The sequence below is a fragment of the Nerophis ophidion genome, linkage group LG08, assembly GCF_033978795.1.
Source record: "Nerophis ophidion isolate RoL-2023_Sa linkage group LG08, RoL_Noph_v1.0, whole genome shotgun sequence".
Lineage (NCBI taxonomy): Eukaryota > Metazoa > Chordata > Actinopteri > Syngnathiformes > Syngnathidae > Nerophis > Nerophis ophidion.
Genome location: NC_084618.1, coordinates 72,160,065 through 72,182,836, shown reverse-complemented (window position 1 = coordinate 72,182,836; position 22,772 = coordinate 72,160,065). Strand labels below are relative to the sequence as shown.

The 22,772-nt window shown below is 39.9% G+C and overlaps 2 protein-coding genes across 4 annotated transcripts in view; one reads left to right on the top strand and one right to left on the bottom strand.

Moving 5' to 3' along the window:
- Nucleotides 1-3,438: 3,438 nt before the first annotated feature.
- Nucleotides 3,439-18,371, bottom strand: dclre1a (DNA cross-link repair 1A (PSO2 homolog, S. cerevisiae)). The gene is made up of 9 exons (XM_061909610.1): nucleotides 17,736-18,371; nucleotides 14,566-15,507; nucleotides 14,272-14,405; nucleotides 10,086-10,204; nucleotides 9,789-9,932; nucleotides 6,874-7,019; nucleotides 6,434-6,588; nucleotides 4,030-4,171; nucleotides 3,439-3,921 (listed from the first exon to the last, which is right to left on the bottom strand). The coding sequence occupies exons 1-9, from the start codon at nucleotides 18,067-18,069 to the stop codon at nucleotides 3,764-3,766; spliced, it is 2,274 nt and encodes a 757-aa protein (XP_061765594.1). The 5' UTR covers nucleotides 18,070-18,371; the 3' UTR covers nucleotides 3,439-3,763.
- Nucleotides 18,372-18,732: 361 nt separating this feature from the next.
- nhlrc2 (NHL repeat containing 2) overlaps nucleotides 18,733-22,772 on the top strand; it is a 29,496-nt gene continuing 25,456 nt past the window's right edge. Inside the window, exons 1-2 of one of the 3 annotated variants that reach the window (XM_061909612.1) lie at nucleotides 18,733-18,953; nucleotides 21,502-21,654. In XM_061909612.1, coding sequence (XP_061765596.1) covers nucleotides 18,791-18,953; nucleotides 21,502-21,654 — 316 coding nt within the window. In that variant the 5' untranslated portion in view covers nucleotides 18,733-18,790. Of the gene's footprint in view, nucleotides 18,954-19,007; nucleotides 19,900-21,501; nucleotides 21,655-22,772 lie in introns of those variants that run through there. The other 2 variants (XM_061909611.1, XM_061909614.1) reach the window with 2 other exon arrangements.

The following is a 22,772-nucleotide window of genomic DNA, read 5'->3' as shown; positions in this document are numbered from 1 at the left end:
CAGGAAAGTAACAACATTTTAGCTGTTTGGCCACAATACCCAGCAATATGTTTGAGGAGAAAAGGTGAGGCCTTTAAACACCACACCTACCGTCAAGCATGGTGGTGGTAGTATTATGTTCTTGGCCAGTTTTGCTGCCAAAGGAACTGGTGCTTTACAGAGAGTAAATGGGACAATGAAAAAGGAGGATTACCTCCAAATTCTTCAGGACAACTTTAATTCATCAGCCCGGAGGTTGGGTCTTGAGCGCGGTTGGGTGTTTCAACAGGACAATGACCCCAAACACACATCAAAAGGGGTAAAGGAATGGCTAAATCAGGCTAGAATTAAGTTTTTAGAATAGCCTTCCCAAAGTCCTGACTTAAACTTGTAAACAATGCGGAATAAACAAGTCCATGTCCGAAAACCAATACATTTAGCTGAACTGCACCACATTTGTCAAGAGTAGTCAAAAATTAAATCTGAAGCTTGTGGATGGCAACGAAAAGCGCCTTATTGCATTGAAATTTGCCAAGAGACATGTAACCAAATATTAACATTGCTGTATGTATACTTTTGACCCAGCAGAAAGTGGTCACATCTTCAGTAGACCCATAATAAATTCATAAAAGAACCAAACTCCAGGAATGTTTTTTCCAGGGTTTCTCGTTGTTCCCATGATGATCTGAGCCGAGGATGTCAGCAGCCCTTAAGGATTTGTTACAAGGGGCTATAAAAGTCAACTTTGATTGATTGATTGATTTCCCGCGACCCTGAGAGGGACAGGCGGTAGAAAATGAATGAATGGATGGATGTAAAAGTGTAAAAAATAATAATATTGGAAATGTCTGCAGAGACGATGACAACGAGGTAAGAGCTGAGAGTCTCATGAAGTCTTTGACAAATTGACAACTCAGATTTGGCCTCTGGCCTTGTTTGATGGGGACAAAAAGAGTCAGGTAAACATATTTTTCTGATAATTATTCATCTGTACAATACAGGATGAAATATTTTTCCAGAGTGACGATTGCGCTTCAGTCTCTCTGTTATAATCCACAAGAATTAGACCCATCCTGGAGTTGCAGAAAAATGATAAAGTTACATTGAAGTACATCACAGGTTTAACAAAAAAGGAAAGACGCTGAGCTTATTTTGTTCTACCTTTTGCTTGTCTCAGAACTTCCTGATGGTTTGTTCACTTACGTATGCACCGTAAACAAGACTGACATCAAGATTGTGGTTGAGTAGGTAGATAAATACAAGATATCCAAAGTAAATGACATCAGACACTGTTTTTCATAGAAAAAGTATAAATTAATTAAATTAGGGACAAATTATATCAGACACTGTGGTATTCATTAAATAATTTTACAGTATATGATAACAGATCAATAAAATATCAGAAACTGGCAATTATTGATTACAAAAATAACATTCAGTACAAATTATATCAGACACCAGATCATCAATTAGGAATATTGAAAAAATTCAGGATAAATTATATCAGATATTATGACATCCACTGAACGCTAATTAGTCAATTCATGTTGAATTATATCAAACAATTTCAATAATTAGATAATACTAAATGAATGAATTCAGGATAAGTGATATCAGACCCCGTTGCTTCTATTGAATAACAATGAATAAATTCAGGCACACTGGCATACATTGGCTCCCACTAAATGAATTAATTCTGGATATGTGACTTCAGACACTGTGACATCCTTTCAATAACAATAAATCAGTTTATGATAAATGTTATTAAACATTGTGACATCCATTAAGAGTAACAGACATTGTTGTTTATTGCAAAATCTTAAATAAATGAAATTATGGATAAATTGTACCAATCACATTATATATTAAATAATGATAAATTAATTCACATTCAGAGTAAATCATATTAGACAAAATTATTGAATAATAGATGAAAAAATTAAATTCTGGACAAATGATATTTGACATTACAGCGTCGATCATGAATAATAAATGAATACATGATAAACAATAGCACATTCTGTAGCATCCATTAAATAATGAATTATGTATAAAATACTACACGGTCTAGCTCCATCCTATCTTGCCAATTGTATTGTACCATATGTCCCGGCAAGAAATCTGCGTTCAAAGGACTCCGGCTTGTCAGTGATTCCCAAAGCCCAAAAAAAGTCTGCGGGCTATAGAGCGTTTTCCGTTCGGGCTCCAGTACTCTGGAATGCCCTCCCGGTAACAGTTCGAGATGCCACCTCAGTAGAAGCATTTAAGTCTCACCTTAAAACTCATTTGTATACTCTAGCCTTTAAATAGACTCCCTTTTTAGACCAGTTGATCTGCCGTTTCTTTTCTTTTTCTTCTATGTCCGATCCGGTGGCCATGTACCGCGCGCCTGTGTATCGGCTGGGGACATCTCCGCGATGCTGATCCGCCTCCGCTTGGGATGGTTTCCTGCTGGCTCCGCTGTGAACGGGACTCTCGCTGCTGTGTTGGATCCGCTTTGGACTGGACTCTCGCGACTGTGTTGGATCCATTGGCGGATTGAACTTTCAGAGTATCATGTTAGACCCGCTCGACATCCATTGCTTTCCTCCTCTCTAAGGTTCTCATAGTCATCATTGTCACCGACGTCCCACTGGGTCATTATTGTCACCGACGTCCCACTGGGTGTGAGTTTTCCTTGCCCTTATGTGGGCCTACCGAGGATGTTGTGGTGGTTTGTGCAGCCCTTTGAGACACTAGTGATTTAGGGCTATATAAGTAAACATTGATTGATTGATTGATTGATTGATCAGACACTATAGCACTTATTTATACATTGATAATTTCAAGATCAATTATATATCAGACACGGGCACCCGGTAAATAATACAAAATGAATACATTCAGGATTAGTTATATGAGACTGGCATGCATGAAATGATACATTAATAGAAGACAAATTATATCAGACACTAGCATTCATAAGTCAATTATAAATTAATCAATTTGGGATCATTAAAAGTCAAACATTGACGTTAATTAAATAACGGTATATTAATGTAATCAGGAAAAATATATCAAACAATGTAGCATGCATTCAGTTAAAAGTTAAAGTACCAATGATTGTCACACACACACTAGGGGGGGGCGAAATGTGTCCTCTGCATTTGACCCATCACCCTTGATCCCTCCGTGGGAGGTGAGGGAAGCAGTGAGCAGCAGTGGTGGCCGCGCCCGGGAATCATTTATGGTTATTTAACCCCCAATTCCAACCCTTGATGCTGAGTCCCAAGCAGGAAAATAATGGGTCACATTTTTATAGTCTTTGGTATGACTCGGCCGGGGTTTGAACCCACAACCTACCGATCTCTAAATAATGAATGAATTCAGGGTGAATGATATCAGACATTGTGACATTCATTATTAGATATTAATAAACAAATCATTTTTTCTGAATTATTATAAAAAATGGCAACAGAATGGCTTCAACAGAACATAATTTATTTGCTAAAAAACAATGGCAGGATGTTAAATTATTTTTAAAGGCAGATAATTACAATGTCGTAATAAACTGCAGCAACATTATGTATTTAGGTACATGAATCACTATGGTGATATTTGTTGTACACAAACAGTTATACAAATATATAGTATGTAAGAATTAACAAAACAATACTGGAAATATTATTCTGGAAATATATACAGTACATGAGAATTTTTGTATACCATCTGCGACTACAAGCCCAATATTTAGGCAAGCAAAGATGACATAAATTATGGAGTTAAAAGTTTGACAACAACAAATCTAGACCATTTTGCTGAGCCATTGGCTAAAGTGCTTTTCCATGGCCTTCCTGGCAGCCCAGCTGCCGTTGTTCACCGTGGGGATGATCTGAAGCGGCCGCAGCCACTGGACGAAACGCTTCAGCTCTAAGAAGCTACTGTGTTCGCTGTATGGGATCCCTGCAGGACGAAATACAAAATAAAATAAAGATAGAAAAATGACACATGCATGCAGACACACCGTGCTGGCTCTCTTTAGTCATTTGTTACTAGAGCAAAAGGACAGACCATAAATGGAGATGTTGCCGTTGACGACAGGCTGAATGTCCTCCACTGAGCCCATCTGCTGGCTGAAGGTCCACCCGGTGGGCTTGAAGGCAACCAGACGATCGTACTGGCTAGAGAACTTTGCCAGGTGCTCACGTAGCTTCTGTGCAGAGACAAAAATAGAGTAAAGTCCAAAATGCCATTGTGCCAAATTGTATGTTTGCATGTGCACTAATATTTGTGAATTATTTCTACTAAATGGTATGTGATGAAGTTACTTTTTACTTTAAATATGTGCATGTTATTCTAAATATTTGCTCAATCAATCAAACATTGTAATCATACAAATGATAAGCTATACAAGTGATTTGCAATTAGGTTTTTGTTTTATATTTTCATTAAAATATCATGGCCAAATATTTAATTTAAAATTATATTTATTGATTTAGTTATTTAAATTTGATGTCATTATTATTAACTGTGGCCTTGACAAAAAAAATTTAATTTCTTCAAATGTTTCTAAAAAATTGTAAATATTTTTTTTTTTTAAAACAATAAAAGCATTTCCTAGTCAAATACTTATTTTAATATTTAAATAAGGATACAGTTTGAATAAAAATATTTCATAAGAATTTAAAAAAGGGCCAAATATGTTTTTGGGTGGAAAAATTAAGCATTATTACCAAATATATTTAATGATTTAAATATAAATTTAAATCATTAAATATATTTAATGATTTAAATTTATGTCATTATCATTATTAAATATGGCCAGCCTTAACAATTGTTTTTTAGTTTTTCTAAAAGTTGTACAACAGTGTAGATAGGATTTAAAACAATTAGCTCTTTCCGTTAAAACACTTTTTATAAGATGTATATATTAATATTTTAATAAGAAATAAGTCTAAACCCCCATAACAATTTGAAAATAGGGACAAATATGTATGGATGTTTTTTGTGGAGAAATATGGCATTATCAAGGCTAAATATTTAATGTTAAAAATACATTTAATTTTAATGTCATGCTTTTAAATATTGCCTCGACAAAAATTGTGACATTTTTTGAATATTTCTAAATTTTCAGATAGGTTTTGAAACAATTTTCCTTTCCTAGTAAAATACTTAGTTTAATAATTAAAATATAATAATATTTGAATGAAAATAAACCCCTTAATTTAAAAATAGAGCCAAACATTTCTGGGTGTTCTTGGTGGAAAAAGGAAGTATGATCATTATTAAATATATATTTTTTTAATATATATAAATCAATGTAATTAGAATTATTACATTTGACATTGACAATCGTTTTTTTTGTTTTTTACGTTTCCAAAAGGCATAGACAGGTTTTTGAAACAATTTGCCCTTCCTATTAAAATAGTTCTTTAAAAATGTAAATAATAATATTTGAATAAAATAAGCCACAACCCCTTAACAGTTTGAAAATAGGACAAATTATGTGTGCTTTTTATTGGTGACAACATCCATCCATCCATCCATCCATTTCCTACCGCTTATTCCCTTTTGGGCTCGCGGGGGGCGCTGGTGCCTATCTCAGCTACAATCGGGTGGAAGGCGGGGTACACCCTGGACAAGTCGCCACCTCATCACAGGGCCAACACAGATAGACAGACAACATTCACACTCACATTCACACACTAGGGCCAATTTAGTGTTGCCAATCAACCTATCCCCAGGTGCATGTCTTTGGAAGTGGGAGGAAGCCGGAGTACCCGGAGGGAACCCACGCATTCACGGGGAGAACATGCAAACTCCACACAGGAAGATCCCGAGCCTGGATTTGAACCCAGGACTGCAGGACCTTCGTATTGTGAGGCAGACGCACTAACCCCTCTTCCACCGTGAAGCCCTGGTGACAACATATATACCATTAATAAGGTCAAATATGACATTTTCATTTAGGGTTAGGGTTATTTATTACTTCTCATCTGATTGGGAAATATTGTTTTTTCTGCACAGACTGAAGCTTGATATTTTTTGCATGATCTTTTACTAATAATTAGGTGTGCAGAAAAAAAAAATCGATTCACATCCGAATAATGATTCTTATTTATTCTGATTCTAAATCTATTCTTGAAGATTAGATACATTTTTTTAACTAATACATTTTTAAAAAGACGTTTTAGGCCATCACCGCGCTTATTGGCTACAGGTACACGACATATGTCAGCAGCTAAGAGGAGCTATTGTAACATATAACATAAAAGTTTTCTTTTAATTTTTACAACAAATAATATATGAGCACCAGTTTGAATCGATAATCATGTTGAATCGGGAATTGTTTCTGAATTGAATCACCCCGAGAATCGAAATCAAATTGTGAGTTGTTGTAAGATTCACATCCCTACTAATGATGATCTGGAATATTTCTAAGGCAACGTCGTGCGGGTTTGCCGCATGGACCTACTTTGAGATTGAGGTGCATCATGGGAAGAACGTGGACCCTTGCTGCCTTCCAGTCGGTGGTTAAGCTTTTTTTAATGTGCTCCGACTCCAGACAGCACATTGTGTTGAATTTGTCTCGCGAAAGGCACACTTTGGAGCCTAAAACCTCTGCCAGAGCTGCAAAGAAGGTAGAGAAAGATCAACATTTGACACCATAGCATCCCTGTTCCCGTACTTTTATGAATAAATGTCTTTATCTCTCATGTCACTTGACTGACATTATTAGGTTGCGACTCCAATTCCCTGTTGTTTTTGTTTTGGACATGCATTCCCACTGTTATGCCAGGAAAAAAGTGAAATTTATGATGCTGTCTAACAAAACATTCGCTCCCTCGCCGTGGGAGGTTGGAAATCTGCAGGGAAAAGTCAAATGAAGACATTTTTATGATGGCAAACACTAACCCAAAAAGACCTTTTCCTTGCCCACAGAGTAAGATCCACACGCCACTAAAGTGCGTGGGTGCAGCGTCACCAACTCGAAAGCCCTGCTGGTGGCATAGCTGATGACGTCCTGCTGTCTGGGGAAGGTGTACTCTGGGCTGCAATACCTGTTAGTGGAGGACAAGCGCAGTGTTGGACTTCACCATGATTATATTAGAGGTGGGAATCTCGGGCACCTCACAAATTCATTTTAATAATCGATTATTGATGCATTTTTAATTTATATACAGTACAGGCCAAAATTTTGGACACACCTAATTCAATGCGTTTTCTTTCTTTTCATGACTATTTACATTGTAGATTGTCACTGAAGGCATCAAAACTATGAGTGAACACATGTGGAGTTATGTACTTAACAAAAACAGGTGAAATAACTGAAAACATGTTTTATATTCCAGTTTCTTCAAAATAGCCACCCTTTGCTCTGATTATTGCTTTGCACACTCTTGGCATTCTCTCCATGAGCTTCAAAAGGTAGTCACCTGAAATGGTTTTCACTTTACAGGTGTGCTTGAAGCTCATCGAGGGAATGCCAAGAGTGTGCAAAGCAATAATCAGAGCAAAAGGTGGCTATTTTGAAGACACTAGAATATTTAGACTTAGATTCAGACTTCCTTTTTATTGTCATTCAAATTTGAACTTTACAGTACAAATAAGTACGAAATTTCGTTGCATTAGCTCTTGGTAGTGCAGGATAAAAAAAAATTAAAAAAGCAACAAGGTGTAGATATAAATAAATAGATTACTGTAAAGATAAATACATTGCACTTTTTCACATGTGTATTATGGATGTATGTTATATTGTCTTTTTTATTCCAGCGAGTTAATCCATTTTGGGGGAGTTGAGGGGATAATTTAACAATGATGCGTTCAAGAGTCTCACGGCCTGAGGGAAGAAGCTGTTACAGAACCTGGAGGTTCTGCTACGGAGGCTGCGGAACCTCTTTCTAGAGTCCAGCAGTGAAAACAGTCCTTAGTGGGGGTGGGAGGAGTCTTTGCAGATTTTCTGAGCCCTGGTCAGGCAGCGGCTTTTTTGCGATCTCCTGGATAGGAGGAAGAGGAGTCTTGATAATCTTTTCCTACGTCCTCACCACTCTCTGGAGAGACTTCCAGTCTGAGGCATTGCAGGCACTATATAAAACCGATAATTTTTAAGACCCAATATAAAACATGTTTTCAATTATCTCACGTTTTATTAAGTAAAAAACTCCACATGTGTTGATGCCTTCAATGACAATCTACAACATTGGTGTCAAACTCTGGCCCCCTTTTAATTTCATTTGGCCCTTGTGGCAATATCAAATTAACATTAGAGCTGGCCCGCCGGTATTATACACTGCATTCACCGCTAATACTTACACTGGCCAACCACCCCGAAAATCTCCCGGGGCAACCATTCTCCCGATTTCCAACTGGACAACAATATTGGGGGCGTGCCTTAAAGGTACTGCCTTTGACCTCCCCTACAACCTGTCGTCACGTCCGCTTTTCCTCCTTACAAACAGCGTGCCGGCACAGGCACGTAATATTTGTAGCTTCTACACAAACCTAAGTGAATGCAGGGCATACTCGGTCAACAGCCATACAGGTCAAACTGAGGGTGGCCGTATAAACAACTTTAAGACGGTTACAAATATGCGCCACAATGTGAACCCACACCAAACAAGAATGACAAACACATCCGCACCGTAACACAACAGAACAAATACCCAGAACCCCTTGCAGCACTAACTCCCCCGAGACGCTACAATATCTGGCTTGGGCACATCAGATTAAATCAGTGTGTCGCGAACTGAGCAGTAAAAAGGCCTGAATGTTTGATTCATTCATTCATTATTGTTATTTTATTTTCAAATTTATTATTAGCCTGTGGAAAAAAGTTTATTTTGATATTTACCTCAGAAAGCTGCAAATAGAAAAGAGGCATTCAATTGTTATTAAAATTGTAATTTTGATATGCCATTGATATTTTTTAATTATCATTATTATTTGAAACTCAATTTTGCTTGTCACTATAAAGTTATATAAGTCTTGCTTGTTCAATATTCACTGCAAAATTTGTTTGGGTCCCTATTAAAAGGTTAATTGGGGCGGCGTGGCGCAGTGGGAGAGTGGCCGTGTGCAACCCGAGGGTCCCGGGTTCAAATCCCACCTAGTACCATCCTCGTCACGTCCGTTGTGTCCTGAGCAAGACACTTCACCCTTGCTCCTGATGGGTGCTGGTTGGCGCCTTGCATGGCAGCTCCCTCCATCAGTGTGTGAATGGGTAAATGTGGAAGTAATGTCAAAGCGCTTTGAGTACCTTGAAGGTAGAAAAGCGCTATACAAGTACAACCCATTTATCATTTATTTAATTTGTTCAACTTTGGCCCGCGGCTTTGTTCAGTTTTAAATTTTGGCCCACCCTGTATTTGAGTTTGACACCCCTGATCAACAATGTAAATAGTCATGAAAATAAAGAAAACGCATTAAATGAGAAGGTGTGTCTGCACTGTATATTGATGCAGTTTTACATTACTTTTTTGGTTCACGAAATAAGTATTTATCACTTGCACCTTTAAAAAAAATATATATATATATCTTTTTAATAGAAACAATTAAATAAATTCCCACATTCATTAAAAAATGAAAATGTGTGCAAAACTGGAACATACGTGCCCGATAAAGGAGATAGTCGGATCTCTCGGTGAGGTGGCTCGCTGCAGTCAGCCAAATTTGAAAACGGTCTGCATTACTTTATTTTCAATAAATAAATCAATTATTGACGTTTACTAAACGATTCTGTAATCACCCACGTCCAAATTGCGATGCATCTAAAAATCGATTATTTCCCCCGGCACTAATAATAATAATTATATACTGAGAGCATTGCATACGTCGTGTCCAGGTAGAGAGTGTGCACTCTGCAACCGAGCAGCTCCGGGTAATCCTCCATGGATGGATCGGCTCGGAAGTCTCCAGTGTGGAGGATAGTGCGTCCGTTTGGAAGGAAGAACAGCAACATGGCAGCTCCTGGACAACTGTAAACGCAGCATCAAGTACAGTGAAACTTCTGGTTATGTCGTTTTTTTTTAACCTGCCATATAAAAAAAAAAAAAAACTTGCGGTGAAAGCTTCTTCAAGTGTCTATGCTCAAACTGACAATAACAGTGAAATACGTTGAGTTGACTTACTGGTTGGCGTCGAGAAGGATGACCTCCACCCCATCCACAGTAACCCTGGTGTTCATGGGGAGGACATGCACATGCTGCTCAGCCACCCTCAGTTTGCTTTTCACCAGGTTGCCAGTAATCTAGAGAGGTGTGCCCCAAATCTTTTGTTCATATAAATCACCATCAGTGAACTCAAACAGCAGCCAAATTAGTTTTTTTACTCAATATGACTGTATGTTCTTAGAATCCTGAGATAATGCGGAAAAGGTAATAAATAGTAGTTTCAAGCATAACTCCTAAACCAAATAATAATAATAATGTATCTTTGTGAGTTTTACTAGAAACGTGCTTTTGTAAGGTTTGCAAAAAGAACATTTTTTTTTACTAAATATCACAGTAATATTTTTAGAATCCTGAACTAATGCGAAAAAAGCAATAAACAACGTATTCAAGCATAACTCCTAAACCAAACATGCAATATGTCTAATAATGCCTCTATTAATGTATCTTTCAGGGCGGCATAGCTCGGATGGTAGAGCGGCCGTGCCAGCAACTTCAGAGATGCAGGTTTGATCCCTGCTTCCACCACCCTAGTCACTGCTTTTGTGTCCTTGAGCAAGACACTTTTTTTCCCACCTGCCCCCAGTGCCACTCACACTGGTTTAAAAAAATAAATAAATAAATGTACTTAGATATTGGGTTACACAATGTAAAGCGCTTTGAGTCACTTGAGAAAAGCGCTATATAAATATAATTCACTTCACTTAATCTTTGTGATTTTTGCTAGAAACATGTGCAATTGTAAGGTTTGCAAACACAAAAGTATTGACCCAAATATATAACTTTTTCTTCCCTCTTGCAAACAACTGGGAAAAGAATGTCTTATATTTTAGGTCTAGAGATTTATACGTGAGAACCAGCAAATGAAAAATATTTGTCCGTTTTTCAAGGGGTTTTGACGTATATTGGAGACTCCGGATTTATACATGAGAACCAACGTATGAGAAAAATTTGTCCGGAGTTGAGGGAGTCTTGAAAAAGAGGTGTGGTCTTATATTTGGATCGATTAAAAAAAAATCGTGTTTCACAGATATATACATGAAAATAAAACAGGATAAAAATGTCGGGTCTTGAAAATAATCGGTTGTCTTATATTTGGGGTCTAGCATTTTATATATGGAAATCAACAAATGAAAAATATTTGTCGGGTCTTAAAAAAGACTGGTCAGCCTATATCCATAATCTACTGTTGTAATACATGAAAATCAACTAATAACATTTTTGTCTGATCTCGAAAGAGCCTTGAAAAAGGGGGGGTCGTCCTATGTTCGTGAGTCTACAGATTTATACATAAAAACTAACACTAAAATTATTTGATGCGTTTTGAAAAAACAAGGTTCTCTTATATGCAGGGTCTACTAATTTATGCATGAAAACCAATTAATGAAAAAATATTTTTTGAGTCTTGAAAAAGACAGATTGACCTATAGTCGGGGTCGACTGATTTATACGTGAAAATCAAGAGCTCAAAAATATTTGTCGGGTCTTCATTAAGACTGGTCATCTAATATCTTGAGTCGACCAATTTATACATTACAACCAACAGATAAAAAATATTTGTCAGGTCTTAAAAAAGACTGGTTGTCTTATTTTCAGGGTCCACCATTAAAATAAAAGAACAAACTTTTTTTTGTATAGTCTTGAAAAAGAGGTGTTGTCTATATTCGAGTTTCATATATTTATACATTAAAAACCAACAGGATAAAAATATGTGTCGGGTCTTAAAAATAACCAGTTGTCTTATATTCGGGGTATAGCAATTTATACATGAAAATCAACAAATGAAAAACTTTTGTCAGCTCGTAAAAAAGACTGGTCATCTTATATCCATAATCTACTGTTGTAATGAATGAAAATCAACTCATGAAATATTTTTGTCTGACCTTGAAAGAGCCTTGAAAAATTGGCGTTGTCCTATATTCGGGAGTCTGAAGATTTATACCGGTACATAAAAACTAACAGGTCTACTAATTTGTGCATGAAAACCATCCATCCATTTACTACCGCTTATTCCCTTTTGGGGTCGCGGGCGCCTATCTCAGCTACAATTGGGCGGAAGGCGGCGTACACCCTGGACAAGTCGCCACCTCATCGCAGGGCCAACACAGATCGACAGACAATATTCACACTCACATTCACACACTAGGGCCAATTTAGTGTTGCCAATCAACCTATCCCCAGGTGCATGTCTTTGGAAGTGGGAGGAAGCCGGAGTACCCGGAGGGAACCCACGCATTCACGGGGAGAACATGCAAACGCCACACAGAAAGATTCCGAGCCTGGAATTGAACCCAGGACTGCAGGACCTTCGTATTGTGAGGCAGACGCACTAACCCCTCTGCCACCGTGAAGCCCTGCATAAAAACCAATTAATGAAAAATATTTTTTGAGTCTAGAAAAAGATAGATTGACCTATATTCTGGGTCTATCGATTTATACGTAAAAATCAACTGATGAAAAATATTTGTTGGGTCTTGAAAAAGACTGGTCATCGTATATCCATAATCCACTGTTGTAGTACAAGAAAATTAACTAATAAAAAATGTTTGTCTGACCTTGAAAGAGCTTTGAAAAAGAGGGGTCGTCCTATATTCGGGAGTCTACAGATTTATACATAAGAACTAACACTAAAAATATTTGATGAGCTTTGAAAAAACAAGGTTCTCTTATATGCAGGATCTATTAATTTATGCATGAAAACCAATTAATGAAAAATCTTTGTTGAGTGTTGAAAATGACAGATTGACCTATATTTGGGGTCTACTGATTTATACGTGAAAATCAACAGATGAAAAATATTTGTTGAGTCTGGTCCTCTCAAATCTTGAGTCTACCAATTTATACATTACAACCATCCATCCATCCATCCATCATCTTCCGCTTATCCGAGGTCGGGTCGCGGGGGCAGCAGCCTAAGCAGGGAAGCCCAGACTTCCCTATCTCCAGCCACTTCGTCTAGCTCTTCCCGGGGGATCCCGAGGCGTTCCCAGGCCAGCCGGGAGACATAGTCTTCCCAACGTGTCCTGGGTCTTCCCCGTGGCCTCCTACCAGCTGGACGTGCCCTAAACACCTCCCTAGGAGGCGTTCGGGTGGCATCCTGACCAGATGCCCGAACCACCTCATCTGGCTCCTCTCGATGTGGAGGAGCAGCGGCTTTACGTTGAGCTCCTCCCGGATGGCAGAGCTTCTCACCCTATTTCTAAGGGAGAGCCCCGCCACCCGGCGGAGGAAACTCATTTCGGCCGCTTGTACCCGTGATCTTATCCTTTCGGTCATGACCCAAAGCTCATGACCATAGGTGAGGATGGGAACGTAGATCGACCGGTAAATTGAGAGCTTTGCCTTCCGGCTCAGCTCCTTCTTCACCACAACGGATCGATACAACGTCCGCATTACTGAAGACGCCGCACCGATCCACTCTTCCCCCACTCGTGAACAAGACTCCTAGGTACTTGAACCCCTCCACTTGGGGCAGGGTCTCCTCCCCAACCCGGAGATGGCACTCCACCCTTTTCCGGGCGAGAACCATGGACTCGGACTTGGAGGTGCTGATTCTCATTCCGGTCGCTTCACACTCGGCTGCGAACCGATCCAGTGAGAGCTGAAGATCCCGGCCAGATGAAGCCATCAGGACTACATCATCTGCAAAAAGCAGAGACCTAATCCCGTGGCCACCAAACCGGAACCCCTCAACGCCTTGACTGCGCCTAGAAATTCTGTCCATAAAAGTTATGAACAGAATCGGTGACAAAGGACAGCCTTGGCGGAGTCCAACCTTCACTGGAAACGTGTCCGACTTACTGCCAGCAATGCGGACCAAGCTCTGACACTGATCGTACAGGGAGCGGACTGCCACAATAAGACATTCCGATACCCCATACTCACATTACAACCAACTGATTAAAAATATTTGTCAGGTCTTAAAAAGACTGGTTGTTTTATATTGGGGGTCTACAACATGTATTAATAAAAAGCAACAAATATCTGGTCTTGAAAAAGAGGTGTCATCTTATATTTGGGATCTACCAATTTATACTTGAAAACCAACTGAGGAAAAATAGTCGTCGGGTCTTGAAAAACACTGGTCATCTTATATGGGGGTCAATACATGACTTTGCTTCTTCCTAAAAGTCTTAACTTGACTTACTTTGTTGCAGTAGATTGGAAGTGTGAACCTCTTGGTGAGTCCTCCATAGTGGTCTGAGTGGAAGTGAGTCAGGAAGTAGGCGGTGATGCCCTCGATGGCTCCGTAGTGAAAGGCGTCGATGACAAACGTCGTGCCTGAGCAAAATGTTACATATACTGTTAGTGTAACACAGAAAATCCACATTTTAAAGCGCATACAGAGGTAGGTAATACAGACCACTTGTGATACAAAATGACATCATGTGGTTGCCGAGAGAGAAAATACACAGAATATGTGAGGTACTCCATAACTCACCAGGAATCTTTTTGTAGAACGGACAACGCGACGATTGTTCATCTCCACCTTCTCTTTCTCGGTTCCACCATTTTTTTCTCTGTTTTCCTGTCTCTACTGGAGCAGCCACCGCGTCACCGTTGCTGACATCTTCCTTTGTGGTTCTCTTCCTCTGCCTGCCTCCCTTCTGTCCTCTCCAGTTCTGAGCGGCTGAGGAACTGCAGGTTGCATCGAGGTCTGATTGCACTACCTCCTTAAGAGGTTTGAGGCCAAAGAACACCCCGATGTCTGTCTGCTTGAAGCTGGAGCCTTGATTCCCAACGCTTGGAACAGTCCGAGGCGCCATGGTGAACTGGAGGGTTTGAGATGATGGAGGAAAACTACTGCTGCTTGGAAGGTTTTCCCGTAAGCGTTCCAAAACAAGCCTCTGAGGAGACTGGAGGCTTTCCTCCTTAGCGGACTGGGTGTCATTTATTGCATTGGTGCTTTCAAAATCAACAAAAAGCTCATCATCACTGAAGAGTACCAGAGAGTCTTCACCTTCAGATCTAGTGTGGGCTTTGCCGTTAGTGGCCTCTACCTCTGCAGGGAACTCCGAAAGAGGGGAGTAGGATATTACATCGTCGATGTCAAGAGGGGGCTCATTCTTAGCTAAAGTGGAAGAAAGTTCAGTCCTACTTTCCTGTGAGGAGCTAACAGACGAGCGGCCTTTAGAGGACGGCGACGACAACCAGCCTTTCTTCTTCTTCATGTCTTCTGGGCCGGGTGATCGCAACAAGAGGAGGCCATTAGAGAGTTTCGAAGGCGGCGTACCAGCATCAATTGGGTCCTGAGAGGTACCAACCAGTCCAGTCTCGAGGATTATGGCTTCACTGTTGGCTCGGGTGTGTGCCAACAGCGTGTGGTCGAACTTCTTATAATGGTTTGGAATGGAGGATGAGCACAGCAGACCATCTGGGCATTCTAGTATCAACAGCAAACATGGAAGACACATAATAAATACATTTATACCATTAAGCAAGGCTTAGTACAGGGGTCACCAACGCGGTGCCCGTAAGGACCAGATGAGTAGCCCGCTGGCCTGTTCTAAAAATAGCTCAAATAGCAGCACTTATTTTTTAGCAGCACTAGTTTTTTAATTTTATTTATTTAGTGGCAAGCTGGTCTCGTTTTGCTGTACATTTGTAATTCTAAGAGGGACAAAACTCAAATAAAATTTGAAAAATCCAAGAAAATATACATTCATTTATTTTTTTTACTTTGCTTCTTATAACTTTCAGAAAAGACAATTTTAGAGAAAAAATACAACCTTAAAAATGATTTTAGGATTTTTAAACACATATACCCTTTTACCTTTTAAATTCCTTCCTCTTCTTTCCTGACAATTTAAAATGTAAAGCCCACCAGGCTGCACCAAACTTTTGGTGCCTTGTTGACACAGAAAAGTACAGTGGTGTATGCGCAGCAGCTATGAAGGTTGCAAGCCTGTTTGGTTCAACTTATCTTTGTGAATCAGCCTTTTCTGACATGAACTTCATCAAGAACAAACACAGAACACGCCTCACTGATGCACATCTGCACGACTCACTCAGAGTTGCAGTGCCAAGTTACACACCAGAGTACAACACACTAGTTAACAGCATGCAATGCCAGGATTCCCACTAACTGACAAAGAAACAGATAACAGATTTGGTGTCCAGTTCAAAATGTGACATGATTTATTTCAAAATTTGAGAGTTGACTTTTGTATTTTACATGAGTTATTATTTTTACAAACATGGTGAAAGGTAATTCATGATTTGTTAAAAAATGTTAGTGGCTAGCTCAGTGGTTCTTCACCTGAGTTCGATCGAACCCTTGGGGTTCGGTGAGTCGGCCTCAGGGGTTCAGCAGAGCCAGTGAAGACACACCCTTTTTTGCTTGATTGATTGAAACTTTTATTAGTAAATTGCACAGTTCGGTACATATTCCGTACAACTGACCACTAAATGGTAACACCCGAATAAGTTTTTCAACTTGTTTAAGTCGGGGTCCACGTTAATCAATTCATGGTAACTCATCCATACTTGCCAACCTTGAGACCTCCGAATTCAGGAGATGGGGAGAGTGGGGGTTGAAGTGGAGGGTGGCGGGCGTGGTTGAGGTGGGCGGGGTTTTGGTGGTAGCGGGGTGTATTTTGTATATTCCAGAAGAGTTAGTGCTGCAAGGGTTTCTGGGTATTTGTTACATTATGTTACGGTGCGGATGTTCTCCTCAAATGTGTTTGTCATTCTTGTTTGGTGTGGGTTCTTAGTGTGGTGCGTATTTGTAACAGTGTTAAAGTTGTTTATACGGCCACCCTCAGTGTGACCTGTATGGCTGTTGACCACGTATGCCTTGCATTCATTTATGTGTGTGTAAAAGCCACATAAATGACGTGAATGCGCCGACAAGCCGTTTGTATGGAGGAAAATCGGACGTGACGATAGGTTGTAGAGGACGCTAAAGGAGAATGGTTTCCCCGGGAGATTTTCGGGAGGGGTACAGGAATTCTGGATTCTCCCGGAAAAATCGGGAGGCTTGGCAAGTATGGAGTCATTGTGTAAATAAAAACTTCTCCATATCGGCGTATGGATACGGCAACAGCAGAAGTCACACTGATTTGCAGGTGTATAATTTGTTGTGAGTTCATGCAAGTTTCATTGTGTACACCATGAAAAAAAAACATTTTATTTTTCACAAAAGAAGGGTTCGGTGAATGCGTGTTTGAAACTGGTGGGGTTCGGAACCTCCAAAAATGTTAAGAACCACTGGGCTAGCTAGTTAAAATGGGATATTGTGATTTCACAAGACTGTCTTAGAAGTGATCATTTATAAATGTTCAATTTGAAAAATGTACACTTAGAGAAAATATAAAAATAAAGTGTTGCATATTGATATTTATCTGTTTCTATATATATTAATTGTAACAAATCAATAAGATGATCAGTGTTTCCACGAAGATAAATATCATTAATTATTAGTAATAATAGATTTGAAGGTAAATTGAGAAAATTGTCCATTTCTGGCAATTTATTTAAGTGTGTATCAAACTGGTAGCCCTTAGCATTAATCAGTACCCAAGAAGTAGCTCTTGGTTTCAAAAAAGTTGGTGACCCCTGGCTTAGTAGTTGTAACAATGACTGTGATTCATGTGGAATTATGCCCATTACCTTTGCTTGTGTCCCTGGGGCTGTCAAGGCACTCAGCAACATGCCATCTTTGGGACTGCACCAACAAAATAGAAAATGGCATCTGGCAAATGGGACAAAATTCGTCCTTGGTTTCATTGTTAGCACCAATCGATTCCTGATTAGACGCCGGGATGGCGGAATCCCCTTTGTTTACTTCCGCAGTGACGTCACTAGAAGTAGCTTTAGCACTGCTGTTGAACGAAGGCCCCTTTTCACTCCTGGCCACTGATGACGTCACCATCTTCTTCTTCTTCTTCTTCACACGAGGTTTATAATCCCAAATGTCATTTTCAGAGTCGTTTTTTTGGGACATTTGCAGCAGAAATGTAGTGTAGGCTTCGTTTTAAAAAATTACACAAACGACTCGCCCATAGCCCTCGTAATCACAACAGAGCTTTTCGCTCAAACCGATTCTGCAAAATATTTCGGGATATTAATAACGTCACATTTGATGCATGAATACAAGTTTCTTAAAACTATGTATCATAGTTAAAAAAAATCATCCAGACTTGATGTGTTCGCGCGAAGCACTTACCGCCAAAGCGCCTGAATGAATTAGGTAAATATAACATTTCAAAACCTACAGCACTTTCCAATTATTTTCCGAACTAATTTGCCGTATCATTCGATATCTACAAATTAAATACGGACATGATTGCTCTTTATATGAAATGAAAAATACATTTATGCAAGCTACTATGTATATTTTAACGTCATTCCACTTTCACAAAAATGTGTCGAAACTAGTGTTTCAAATCTTAACCATGAGTATTGACTTGAATAAATGGAGTATTTGAAACACGGCGGCACTTTCCAACGTTTGTGAAATTAATGCACCGAATTATTTGACAACCAAACATGAAATGAAAAAAATATAGTTACGCTTTAACTTTCCCAAATATGTCAAAAATAACAATTACACTATCATGAATTGTTAGTTCCCATTTTTATAATTTGTCGAAACCAATTGTGCAGAAGTGAATGATGAGTTTACCAGGCAAGGCTGCCCAGTGCCTAGTAACACTGTTCAAAACATGGCTTCTGAGTGTAGCCTGTCCAACTTGTTTCCTATTCAAAGTCAGCTCGACTGTGCTTTAGAGGACGCCGCGACACAAGAGGAGAAGGATAAGCTGGTCTACGAGTATTTGAGCAAAATAGACGAGAGGGAGGACCTCATGATATGCGACTTTGAGACAGGTTAGCCGCTAGTTTTTGTTAGCGTGTTCAGGTAGCCCGCTAAAACCTACGTGCCTAAACAAGACCAGACATGTTTTGTGTATGTACTTTAATAAATGTTTGTCGCGTTTCAAGCTATATATATATATATATGAGGGATTTTATCAATCAATGTTTATTTATATAGCCCTAAATCACAAGTGTCTCAAAGGGCTGCACAAACCACAACGACATCCTCGGTAGAGCCCACATAAGTGCAAGGAAATATTCACCCCAGTGGGACGTCGACAATGATGACTATGAGAAACCTTGGAGAGGACCGCATATGTGGGCAGCCCCTCCCCCGTTTGTGGACCGAAAGCAATGGATGTCGAGCGGATCTAACATGATATTGTGAAGGTCCAATCCATAGTGGATATAACATAACCGAGAGAATCCAGACCAAAGTGGATTCAATGTAGTAGCGAGAGTCCCGTCCAAAGTGGAGCCAGCAGGAAACCATCCCAAGCGGAAGCGGATCAGCAGCGCAGAGATGTCCCCAACCGATACACAGGCGAGCGGTCCATCCTGTGTCCTGACTCTGGACAGCCAGTACTTCATCCATGGCCACCGGACCGGACCCCCTCCACAAAGGAGGTGGGGGGACAAAGGAGGAAACAAAAAAAGAAACGGCAGATCAACTGGTCTAAAAAGGGGGTATATTTAAAGGCTAGAGTATACAAATGAGTTTTAAGATGAGACTTAAATGCTTCTACTGAGGTAGCATCTCAAACTGTTACCGGGAGGGCATTCCAGAGTACTGGAGCCGAATGGAAAACGCTCTATAGCCCGCAGACTTTTTTTGGGCTCTGGGAATCACTAATAAGCCGGAGTGGAGCCTGCGGCTTGATTTGACTCAACACGGGGAACATTACCTAGCCCGGACACGGACAGATTGATGGCTCTAACCCTTGTTTGTCAAAATGGGGTAGGTCTGCTGTGGTGTCTACACTCCAAAACTACTGGAGGCATGCAGTTGTATATTGGCTTGTTATTTTCTGCTTTGGTTTGCTGCAAATTGTCATCATCAACTGTATCTCAGCATTTTGTCGCCTAATAAAAGGTGGTATGTCATATATGCAGGCTAAAACTGTGAGGCAGTACCCATTGACAACAGTAGATGGTGATATACAGCTGGTATAAGGATTCAGAGATCTACCACCAGCCTCTGATGATGGTGTGAATCAGTGTTTTTCAACGTTTTTTGAGGCAAAGCACGTTTTTTTTTTCATCACCAGCAGAAAACGTTTAAAAATGAAACTCCACCAGGTCGTCGTGCCTTATTTTGAGTTTGTTGGCGTTTTCTTGTGTGCAGTGCTTTAGTTTTTGTCTTGCATGGGTATTTTGGTGGCCTTTCCTGTTTGTTGGTGTTTTCCTGTAGCAGTTTCATGTCTTCCTTTGAGCGATATTCCCCGCACCTGCTTTGTTTTTACTGTCATGGGAAGGACGTTAAAGGGCATCCGGCAGTGGAGGCTCCTCTATGGGGTCTTGGTGCACTAGGAGGTTAACCCCTTCACTACTTTAACCCCAGGTGGCCCTTGGCAAAGGCCTAGTACCTGACTGCCCTCTATCCAGGGATACGGTGAAGACCTCAATGGCATATCATGCGGAAGACGGTAGATGTAAGAACTACCACAACGGCAGCGATGGCGGAAGAAGGCACCCCCACATCCATTTATGGGGAAATAAAAACCCAAGACCTCAACGGTGGAACAGGCGGAGAAGGCGGATAAAGGCTGCAGCAGAAAAGGGTCCCCTTTCATCTTGGACTCCATGCCACTGGACACTGACCCGGATCTGTCAAAGATCGTGTGGTGACTGTCTGTGCACCAGTCTCCCCACATTAAACAAAGTCACGCACAGGCATCCTCCATAAAAGGATACCCCCCTAAAAGGAGGATTTTCATACTCTCTTCGAGTGACCGCCGATGATCTTTGTGTTAGCAAGCAAGATATGAGATACGGGTATGGGTACGGTATTTAAGTTGTTGCTATCCTTCCTTGTGTGGACAATGTTGATTGTCATGTCATGTACAGATGTACTTTGTGGACGCCGTAAGTTTTTGCTGTCATCCAGCATGCTGTTTCTGTTTACTTTGGAGCCAGTTTTACTTTCGTTTTGCATAGCCATTGCCTTTCCCTTTCCCTTTTGTTAATTTTTGGTTTAATCATTACATACATTTTTACCTGCATGCTGCCTCCCGCTGTGGTCTGCATATTGGGATCACAACAAACTCTCACCTCTGACTTTAACAAATCAATTAATACCTGCTGCCACCTTTTGACATGGAGTATTACGTGTTTACTCTGCCGAGTTCTATACAGCACAGACCCTAAGCAACGGCATATTATTTGCAGATTCTAATTATTGATTTGTAAAAAATATTTTTTGGACCAATTAGATGAAGTTGCATAATTTCCCACGGCACACCAGACAATATCTCATGGCACACTAGTGAAAACTGGTTGAAAAACACTGGTGTGAATAATACAGTTTAAACTTGCTAAACATTTGTTCTCTCTCTTGTAGGTCTGGAATGGCTAAACACTGAGGGCCCACTGTCTTTCAAAAATAAGCTGTCAGGAAAGGTGGTGCTGTTGGACTTTTTCACCTACTGCTGCATCAACTGCATGCACATCTTGCCGGACCTTCACCAGCTTGAGCAGAAGCATTCGGTCAAAGGTATTTGTACCCTTGGAAAGTAACAAATCAATATGATTCCCCTTAAGTGACGTTGGACCTTATCTGGACTAACTATAAATATATCCGAGCTTGAAATGCGTGCCACGCTGGATGCCGCGTACTGCACGTACACAAAACACACAATCACACTGCCATACCACTACCACCGCACATTATCATCGGGGCCTTATCTTTGGCACGACTATGGGTACATTCTGTCTGATCCTCTCAGCTGTGAGGTATGGGCAGTTCAGTCGCTCCCACAGTTCACTCATCATCGTTCCAATATATGTTTTTTGGCAAATCTTGAAAGAGAGGTGATGTCTACTGCGGATTGGTTCAAGTCTCAAGCCAGTTTGTGTCCATGTTGAGTTGATTTAACCCTTAACCAAATTTGGTAAACCTCTTTTATTTCTTTTTTTTTTAATACTTGTTTTGTTTATTGATTTTTTGACACATACAGTCCAAGAATACAATTAAACACATGTCAAATGTTTTTCCCCCCAAATAAGTTACCCACAAAATTATCTAGAAAATACAATTTAAATAAATAAATAAATACAAATTATAAACGAGAAAAAGAAAAAAAACATTAATCAGTCAAATAAGTACAGGCAAATATTGACATGAAGCCACAGACAACTGCAACCCAAGAGTGTCCCCAACATAGTGTAGCAATACACAAAAGCATACAAAAGGCTCATCAATTACCTATCTCTTAATTACTTTTCAATAAAGTTTAACTGTTCCGGACGGATTTCTACCTTTAAAGCCCTTTATAACAATATTCAGAATGTATTTAGTGGTTGCAGTTTACATTTTAACAAAACAACCTGATAGCTAGGTTGAGTCTAACATAAGTTTTGATATTTTGTAAAGATTTATATTCAGTCCATATTTGCTGTACATGTTGATATTAAAAGATTAAAGATTAAGATTAAAGTACCAATAATTGTCACACACACACTAGGTGTGGTGAAATGTGTCGTCTGCATTTGACCCATTCCTTTGTTCACCTCCTGAGAGGTGGGGAGCAGTGGGCAGCAGCGGTGGCCGTGCCCAGGAATTATATTTTGGTGATTTAACCCCCAATTCCAACCCTTGATGCCAAGTGCCAA

Coding starts and splice junctions, on each gene's coding strand:
- dclre1a (XM_061909610.1), bottom strand. CDS start 18,069: ATGTCCCAAAAAAACGACTCTGAAAATGACATTTGGGATTATAAACCT. Junction 7,020..9,788: donor ACTCTCTACCTGGACACGAC/GTATGCAATGCT, acceptor CTCCACTAACAG/GTATTGCAGCCCAGAGTACA. Junction 6,589..6,873: donor CAAGGAAAAGGTCTTTTTGG/GTTAGTGTTTGC, acceptor CCTTCTTTGCAG/CTCTGGCAGAGGTTTTAGGC.